Genomic DNA, 9234 nt, shown 5'->3' with positions numbered 1-9234 from the left:
AAATTATAAAGTTTAAAAATATTTTAAGATAAAATAATGTAAAAAAAAATTTTGGACGATAAGAGAGTGAAACAAAAATTTCTTTTGTTTGTATTCTTTTCGAATTTAATTTAGTTGAAGATGAAAATTTTGGATTGAATACAAGGTTGAAAATGCATAAAAGTTAGGAAATTTGTTTATAGTGACTACCGTTAATATAATGGTTAAATTCATTTAAAGTTTTTTAAGTTCGTAAAGACCCAAATTTACCACAAATTATATAGATATCTTCTTTTATATAAGTACTGTCGCATCTTGTATCTTCTTTCTCATTACTCCTATACTCATCTATAAACTACCTAGGTATGGTAAATTTAATCGATACATTTCTCTAAAACTCAGCACATAGTACCATAACTAAATCAATACTACTTGGGCTCACCAGTGGATTTAGTATAGGCTTAGAGGGGGCTCCAGCTTCCCCTCAACTTTATTGTCTTTATATAATATGTATAAACAAAATCAACTAATGCTTAATATTTATAAACAGTTTAGTGGTAACTATGCTTGTTAGCCATCTTCCAATCAAAGTTCAAGTATTGGGCTTCACTAAAGTGTGTCTCTAGGCACCTAATAAGGGTCGCCTCACCTCTCTGTAAATCTAACTTTGTGCACAATATACTAGTCCATCTTTAAGTAACTTGGGTATAGAATAACGTAACTCATGCTTAGCATTTCTTAATAAATCTAATGCTTTTAAATCAAATATCAAGTTTGAGTTAAATATTGTGCTTTGTAAATAACTAAGTGAAATCAATAAATAAATCATGCTCAAGTAACTCGAAGGCTTGTTTAAAAAGTTTTAACTTGAAATTCATTGTTTAAATCAAAATTTAAATTCATTTTATCACTCACAGGTTTAAGCTAACTCCCTCGTTTTTATAGACTTGTCCAATTTCTTCTTGACCTAGAATAAGAGAATTAAATCATTAATTAATCCTCTTGTTCTTAAAAGATTACCAACTTTGCTAAAAAATTACAAAAACATAAACATTGGTCCATTTTAGCACTAAGACATGGGCAGCACATGATTGAGCAGTGATAACGTTTGTTCCATGAGGGTGTCAGTTTGGGTGCTAACCTCGCATGCCTTGTGCCGCATGCTGTCACCATGATCGACCGCCTACTTGCCCCTTCTGTGCATACCCTTAGCGCATGCAAGCCTTGTTGCCTGGCTATGTGTTGGGCTTCCCATGCTTTGCTCTGACCTAATGAGATTTACTTTTCACATGTCTCCACATCCTTTTACACACAGCCTCCTAACCCTCGACTTAAGTCCCTTTTCACAAATGTTCAAACCTTCTATGTAGTTTCATATTCAAATTTTAATATAAAAAATTTGTAACTAAAAATTCGTTCACTAAATCAAGAAATTTCCTTCTACAAACTTGCTTGTTATCTTCTTAACTAGCTTAGCTCAAAACATTAGATTAAAACACTAATTATTGTCTCAGTTGGACTCAAATATTTGAAGGTTGTTTCAGAATCCTTTGAAAAGTAAGCTTCTAGGCTTTCCTTCAACCAACAGAGTTCTTCCCCAATTTCCTTCTCTTCAACAGTCCTCACAAGAAAATTAGAATATCTTAGGATTTTTTTGAGACTAGATTCATTTAATTCGCACGAGTAAAATGGTAGCACACCTTGTTGAAGTTGGCTTACAAATAGTTTTTGCATAATTTAAACTTGATAACGAGTGCTTGCTGAACTTGAAGTTAATGCATGCTTGGCCATCTATAAAACCACTCAATCAACACTCTTTCATTGCCTCAAGCTTAGAAACTCACCCTTGAAAGCATGGTCCTCAACCTTGAGCTCGTCTAGTCCTTTGCTTGACCTTGCCGCAGGCCTTCAACACAAGACGTCTTGTCATCTAACTTTCAATCCAACACCTAACTCTTACTTCCTATGCTACTTAGAGGTTATTTGACTAACTTAAATGCATAGATACTCATATTTGACCATATAGGGCACTCGACACTCATACTACTCACTATGTACTCTTGTCGCCTAACCCTTTTGCCCTTGGCCGCCTAGGACACTCATGTGACCGTCTTTCCCACCTCACCAACACCTCACTTGGCTGCATGGAAGGTTATTTTGACATTGTTGGCCTCATTGCATCCTCTTGCTTGCCTAGCCAACACTTAGCCATTTCAACACCATTGCATCCTCTTGCTTGCCTGGCCAACACTTAGCCATTTCAACACACTTTTTCCTCTTTGGTTGCCTAACACCAACTCTTCAAGACACATTGCTACACTTGCTTGGTTCCCTATTAACTTTATAACTACCCAACACTTAAACATTTCTCTATACCTTTCAACCCTATTGCCTTACATTCTTCTCTTAAAAACTCAACATAGTTGTCTAGCAAATCTATAGTTTACATCTTATGCTTGTTATGGTAAATAGATTTAGTAAAATGTTTCATTTTCTTTCTTGTATCAAAATTTTGGATGTGATTTTAACTTTTTTTAAAAGAGATCTTATGTTTATAGGACTTAGCTAATTTACCTTCCTTGATTGGACTGTCATGTACTAGATGATTCGAATAATCAAACACTATATTCAAGGAAGGGGACCTCATTATAATCCACTTCAAAAGACTCGATCTCAAATGAGAGCGTACAACGAGCTACAACCAAAAAAGCTGGGTTCTTTTGAAGATTTAAAGAAATATGCTCATAATGCTTAAAATATCAAATTACTAGCTGATTTACATATCAATCCGTGGCAGATTTGAACAAATCTTATGCTCCAAACATGTTTCCTGTTTCTACATCAACTGGAGGATGAGTTTCTTTTTCATTTACAGATTCTTTAAATCCTTTTGTAATAGTCGTCTTTAGTTAGTTATTGTGTGGTGGTAACTCTAGGATGTTTGGTTTAGAATTTAAACTAAAACTTCTCGATTCCTTTAATAACATTCTGATGAATATTTTCAAAAATCAAGTTTTCTCTCCGCATGATAAACTATAATTACATCTTAAATCACCAGGGGTTTGACACCGATACCAAAGATTATTTGATATTTTGAAAGGAAAGAAAGATATTTTGCCCAAATGAGAAAAAAAGAAAAAAAAGTTTGAACAGAAAATATCTGTTGTCCTATCTCTGCTAGGCATTGGCCCAACTAACTATGAAAGTAGAAAATGGCCACAAATGAAAAGAGCTTATCTCTGAACCTAAGTGCTTGAAGTCCCCAAATCTCAAAGCCCGGTTAGTTCAACTTCAAACACATGCTTCATGCTGGCCATTGATACAAGCACCACCCATCCATGGCTTCTTCCCAGTCTTTGTTCATCTGCAGGCAAAGCAAACCTACCCCGACGACGCCTCCTTTACGCATCAAAAACCATTGCCAATTTGAAAGAAAATGGCCAAACAAACCACGAATCCACAACAGCCGCAGGCAATATCAGACGCCAGGTTCTTACCCCACAAGAAAGAATAAAGCTTAATGCTTACCCAGATCGAGAATTCTACACTTTTCCGCGCTTTGTAACTCATGTTGATGATGGCTTCATTTCCACATTAACCAATTTGTATCGGGAAAGGCTGCAACCGGGTATTGAAGTCTTTGACTTGATGAGCTCTTGGGTTAGCCATCTCCCGAAAGAAGTAAAGTATAAAAGAGTGGTTGGGCATGGCCTAAATGCTCAAGAACTTGCCAAAAACTCCCAACTTGATTACTTCTTTGTGAAGGATCTTAATGAAGATCAGAAGCTAGAGTTGAAGAGTTGCAGTATTGATGCAGTTGTGTGCACTGTTAGTGTGCAGTATCTTCAACAGCCTGAGAAGGTTGTCAATTCCTTTCATTCTATGTTACGCCATATTATTTCCATATTTTTAGACTAACCAAACAAGAATTAATCAGATTTAGCCAATCCCCATGTAGTGTTAACATTTGTGCTTCTTCATCCAATGGCATATTATTTTTATTCAAAGATGCTCAAAGGTCGTAAGGATTTCAATTTTCATCAATTTTTGACACTTGAAAGAAAACATCTCCTTTACCAACATTTTGCTCAGGAGGAAGATAAGAATTTTTAGAGAGTTGAAAAGTGAGTTTCAAAAATCGGTTCCAATTCCTCATTGAAACTAACCTTTCAGCTGGGAGATTATCAAAATCTCTTATTCTCAGCAATTGGAGTACCTCTGTGTGGCTTCCTGTTCTTTTAATTAGTCTTCCATCATTCCATGTGTACTCTTTCTGGTTTCTCATAGAAGTAGAAAATAGAAGCAAAACATGAGCCTAACTCAGCAATTAAAGTATCTACTCTTTCTCGAGGTTGGAGGACCAAAACTCCCCATCCCCACCCCCAAATTTTTCATAAAAGGTAGAAAATAGAAAACAATGGGAGCAACAAAAGAAAGAATTACCAAAACTTAACAAATATCCTAAGATCATTTCTACTTCTTGAAAAACTTATAATGAAGTCTTTGCTAAAAAATTATGACATCCTAACAATCTTAAGCATAGTGAAATTTATAACAATGAAAGACCTAACCAACATATATTCATTGTAGGTGTTTGCTGAGGTGTTCAGGGTGCTGAAGCCAGGAGGAGTATTCATCATCAGCTTTAGCAACAGAATGTTCTATGAGAAAGCTGTGAGTGCATGGAGAGATGGGTCTGCATACAGCAGACTACAATTAGTAGTTCAATATTTCCAATGCGTTGAAGGCTTTACAGAGCCAGAAATTATTAGAAAGATGCCTGCTTCAAGTGGCAATGCAGAACGTAACTCACCATTCAATTGGGTTCTGAGGTTGCTGGGCTTGTTGTCAGGCTCAGACCCTTTCTACGCTGTGTTAGCTCACAAGAATTTCAAACCGGTATATACAACTGAAAATACTTGATCCTTCCCTTATTAAAATACATAATTCACCACATCACTCACTGTATTTGTGCAAACATCAGAGTATTTTCTTTTAAGAAATGGTCTTAGTACAACCAACGCTGCCTTACAGAAGATAATGAAAACTCACTAATTTGAAATCCTTATTGGGTCTTGCAGTTGGTAGTGGGGTGCGTGAGGGTTGGACATGAACATAATGCAAAAAGTAGGCGTCCCAGGCAGGGACAAAAAAAAAGAAAAAAAAACGGGTACTGTGTTGCCAATTTAAACACAAATAAAAAGTCAAAACTGAAGCACATTCTCTGGAATATGACTAACAAATATTTTAGTTCTTAAAAGTTGTAAATGGCACAAAGCTAAGTGCCAAATGATTTACAATTTCATTTGAATTCTAGATAATGTGGAATTCAATTGAGGGGTACAGATAGGATTTCATCGTCCCTTAGAAACGTTGGGACAAAAAATGTCCTTTTAGCCCCAAAATCAAAGAGACCACCAACCGGCAGCCACCTGCGAAGCCAGGAAACAAAGAAAGGGGTTTCTGAACGTTTTCACATGAACTTTAAGAGCCTTCAAAACTTGTTTAAAAGAAGAGCAAGGCATTGTCTTTTCCTTCAAAAGAGATTCTTGGACCCTCGAAAAAAAAATGATGAAGTCATCCATCTCAGATAGGTAGATAGTTGATGAACAGTCATTTTGATGCCAGCTTCTTTGCTTTCTCAACTGCTTCGACATAGTAATACAATCTCCAGAGAGTAGTGTTATTCTGCAAAATAAATAAGTAAATAGATTCAGTCTATGTTAACTATTCCATGCATATTACTGCGCTGCTTCACTCACCTCTTTATCCAAACCAATATGGATTTCACCAGACAGATCTGTTTTATCGGTCCTATGTTGGATGACAATTTCTGCAACACGCCTGATATTTTCTGGTGGAAGCTTCTGAATCAATTTCTGAAGCTCTTCTTTTTCCTTGAAGGTCATAGGCCTGAAATGAAAGCTAATAATTAACTAGGTAGATAAAAAAAGAAAGTTAATGACTCATTTGGGCCACTTAAAGATAAATATAGTCTGGAAGATAAACAGTTGGTTCCTGGTACCCATTTAATAAAAAAAAAACGTCCAAGTTGATACTTTTACAAAATTTCTGAACAGAAAAAAGTTTAGCAGATTTACCAAATTTTGTATATAATAAAAAGAACCAGAGAGGCAATATAGTGATTGACTACATTATTCAAGCACAATATATTCTCACAAGAGGAATAAAGGTAAGCTGGCTTCAAAGTTACAATTTATAACATGCTGGGACACCGCCATGATATGTCTAAAATCGTCTGTTTTTTCCTCCCTCCCTCTGTCTCTAATTCTCTCACTACGACTTGATGCCATACCTGAAATTTGATAGTACAGAATCAAGAACTTCCTCAAGTTGTTGCTCCATGTGCCCTAGCTGACAATCCATTATTTGATGTTAATTAGCAGTCAAAGTAAAAAAAAGTAGTGTAATAATAGTATTAAAATTGCATTACATATTACTGAAAGCAATTGGATGCGCATGCAATACAAATCAACGAGAAATGGGAGAAGGGGTAATAGAATATTACTGTTCCAGATAGATCATTTGAAAATTTTGCAACTACGTCTTCAATCTGCTCGCTATAATTATCTAGAAAAAACTGCAATTCATCATCTATCTGGCATGAAAGAGAGAAGGATAAGCAAAACTAATATAAAAATTTGAAGTCTACAAAAAAACTAAACCATTACCATGCACTGTTATGCTTATGAGAAACACTTCAATTGCCTCTAATGAAGAAAAATGAAAACTTACATCAACTTAAAACAAATTTTCTTGATCCACTATTTTCTTCTTTCTTAGCACATAAGACACATAGTTTTGTCAAATTTGCTCAAAGTCAGGGATTTCTACCATTGACAACTAATTAAAGTCCAGTAGAGGGGAGGTAGAAAACCATTTTCTTTCTTCTGATTAGTGAAAGATCATAATATGGAATCATGGGGTGCAACCTGATCAACAAGATGTTGAACAGCATGCCAAATGGTTCCAAAAATTTAAATAGAATGTCAGAAGCATGCAACCCCCCATCCCTGAAATGTCAGTTTTGAATTAAGGTACCAACAATCTAAAAGGAATGTTGGAATGAGAGGAACTAAGAAATTGGCATTTGAGAGAAAAATCAACTCGAGCTTTATGGATTGCATACCAAATGACCAAACCATAATTTCATATTAAAACCTACCAGCTTTCTTTTCTTTGGAAACCACTATCCTAATCATTCATTACTATTAATCTAATGAAAAATATCCTAAATATTTATTTAAAAACCCAAGACAACATCCACCTTTAGACTTCTCCCAAACAAACTGCTCACTTCTCTTATTTAAAAATATTTGCACTTAAACCTCAAAAAAAAAAAAATGACCAACCTATGACTCTAAAACAAAAAGTATGAATTTCAGTATGAATTTAGATTTCATTTATTGAGTGAAAGGATATTTCAGGTCATCCAGAAAGATTCCATTCACCCAAGGTACTTTACAACTCACAAGAAGATGGAAGAGATACATCAGTTCACTTTCACTAAACTGTTAACTACTACTGTAAATCAAAATGCATCTGTAGATATCAAGCTTTACCATCATACTAGATCCAAGATTAGCACAATCCTCATGTGCAGATAGGCCGGTTGAAGAGGATAAGGATTTGAGTTTCTTAAAAGGAGCTTGCTTCACATTATTCATAGCCACTTTTTCCAAATTCTTTTTGGATCTCAAATATGACTTCAAGCGCTGGGTAGATCGAGCAGGCTCAAGCATCTGCAGCACAATAGCAACAACAGTAATTGAAAATCCATTCATCCAGTTAACAAAGGTTAAAAAAAGAAGACAAAAGTAGCTAGAAAAAATATTTAGATCTTTGGCAGTTCTCCTTCCTTCACAATTTTTTTTTCTTTCCTAATTCTTTTCTTTTATGAGAAACATAGAAATTTTTCATGATAAGATGGTATTACAAAAGAGGGCAAACTATGCGTCAAAAGAATTGCAAGAAACATTTGTACAAGGCAATAAGAGAAGACTGTAAGAGCTAAGGAGAGGGTAAAATTTACACCAAGAAAGTGATATATATTGTTAAAACAGGTGACCTTGTCATCAAAGATACGAGGGGTACGTTCCAGCCATAATGACAAAAAAAAAAAGCTCTGATGAAGTAAATCCATATAATTTCATTTTCTTTTTCGAAAGGATGACAATTAGAAACAACTTCAAGAATACTGATCATATCTATCAGGATAGCAAGGTGCCAATTAAATGCTGAAAGAATAATTTTCCAGTTCTGCTTTAATACATAATGCTTTAGAAACAAGTTTCTACTTGTTTAATAAGTGCTAAATTGAGTTCAACACATAACTAAGAAGATGGAGTGGACTGTACTCCACAATTCATAACATATTTATTAAATTATCAAACAAATAACAAGCCCGGTGCTAGGTTGTACTCGACAACCAAGATTTTGTACCCCAAGTATACCTCATTTACTTCTTTCGAAAGAGTAACTACACTCTGCCTGAGCAATGTCTTCAGTTTTTCCTTTTTAAAATGAGACAGCTTAGGTCCTATGCAATCACTAAATGGGGGTGAAGCTCCAGATATCTGTGAATTATGGGGAGGAGAGGGTACATTATCCTCTTGAGATAACAAATCTATAACTTCCCGTTTGAAGTAACAGAAGGTATCAGGTTCGAGTTTATCTTGGTCAGCTGTATCAGATTGATGGTTTGACATAACAATGCAACACCAGAGAGCCACAAAAGCACACTGCTATAAATTAGCTAACAAAGTTGAAACCCGAGAACTGAACTGCCCTTCCTTCAAGAAAGAAATCTACAAATTTCAAAGAAGAATCAGTGAAGATATGAGGACTAAGGAGACGAGGAGTCGCTGTGGACGTTGAACGGAGTGAGGACTGAGGAGAGTCGAAGATGAGGAGTCGAATCAATCGTTGCATTTGTGTTTCGTCCACTAGGAATGTGAGGGGCATGTGCCCCTTGGCCCCTTGGCCCCTTAATAGATTCGCTCATGAATGTGTGCGTTATGAACTTAATTATTATAACTTGTGTTAGCTTTTTTTTTTTGCAAGAGTCCTTATAAACGTAAGACTACCACTATCTTCAATCCTCTAAAATGAAGGAAACATTAATTATAAACAAAAATAAGATAAGAAAGATGATTTTAAAAGGATAATCTAATAATAATAAACTTAAAAAATCCTAAAGAAGAAAAATAGAAAAATGAGGGAGTATTTTATAAA

General features: G+C 35.3%; 2 protein-coding genes across 3 annotated transcripts; one reads left to right on the top strand and one right to left on the bottom strand.

Moving 5' to 3' along the window:
* Nucleotides 1-3166: 3166 nt before the first annotated feature.
* LOC101221941 lies at nucleotides 3167-4996 on the top strand. The gene is made up of 2 exons (XM_004145643.3): nucleotides 3167-3840; nucleotides 4570-4996. The coding sequence occupies exons 1-2, from the start codon at nucleotides 3286-3288 to the stop codon at nucleotides 4900-4902; spliced, it is 888 nt and encodes a 295-aa protein (XP_004145691.1). The 5' UTR covers nucleotides 3167-3285; the 3' UTR covers nucleotides 4903-4996.
* A 182-nt stretch (nucleotides 4997-5178) lies between these two features.
* Nucleotides 5179-8945, bottom strand: LOC101211269. 2 transcript variants are annotated; one of them, XM_011653281.2, is made up of 6 exons: nucleotides 8454-8945; nucleotides 7563-7742; nucleotides 6509-6598; nucleotides 6296-6354; nucleotides 5742-5892; nucleotides 5179-5667 (listed from the first exon to the last, which is right to left on the bottom strand). In XM_011653281.2, the coding sequence occupies exons 1-6, from the start codon at nucleotides 8706-8708 to the stop codon at nucleotides 5593-5595; spliced, it is 810 nt and encodes a 269-aa protein (XP_011651583.1). In that variant the 5' UTR covers nucleotides 8709-8945; the 3' UTR covers nucleotides 5179-5592. The 2 variants fall into 2 exon arrangements, with proteins under 2 accessions (XP_011651583.1, XP_031737663.1); XM_031881803.1 differs by lacking the exon at nucleotides 8454-8945 and adding an exon at nucleotides 7937-8338.
* Between the last annotated feature and the right edge of the window lie 289 nt (nucleotides 8946-9234).

This window comes from Cucumis sativus, chromosome 3 (assembly GCF_000004075.3).
Source record: "Cucumis sativus cultivar 9930 chromosome 3, Cucumber_9930_V3, whole genome shotgun sequence".
Classification (NCBI taxonomy): domain Eukaryota; kingdom Viridiplantae; phylum Streptophyta; class Magnoliopsida; order Cucurbitales; family Cucurbitaceae; genus Cucumis; species Cucumis sativus.
The sequence above is the reverse complement of the archived record's forward strand: the minus strand, read 5'-3'. Positions and strand labels throughout refer to the sequence as shown.

Coding starts and splice junctions, on each gene's coding strand:
- LOC101221941 (XM_004145643.3), top strand. CDS start 3,286: ATGCTGGCCATTGATACAAGCACCACCCATCCATGGCTTCTTCCCAGT. Junction 3,841..4,569: donor ATCTTCAACAGCCTGAGAAG/GTTGTCAATTCC, acceptor TATTCATTGTAG/GTGTTTGCTGAGGTGTTCAG.
- LOC101211269 (XM_011653281.2), bottom strand. CDS start 8,708: ATGTCAAACCATCAATCTGATACAGCTGACCAAGATAAACTCGAACCT. Junction 6,599..7,562: donor ATCTTGGATCTAGTATGATG/GTAAAGCTTGAT, acceptor CTTTCATGCCAG/ATAGATGATGAATTGCAGTT. Junction 5,893..6,295: donor TCTGTACTATCAAATTTCAG/GTATGGCATCAA, acceptor CTTTCATTTCAG/GCCTATGACCTTCAAGGAAA.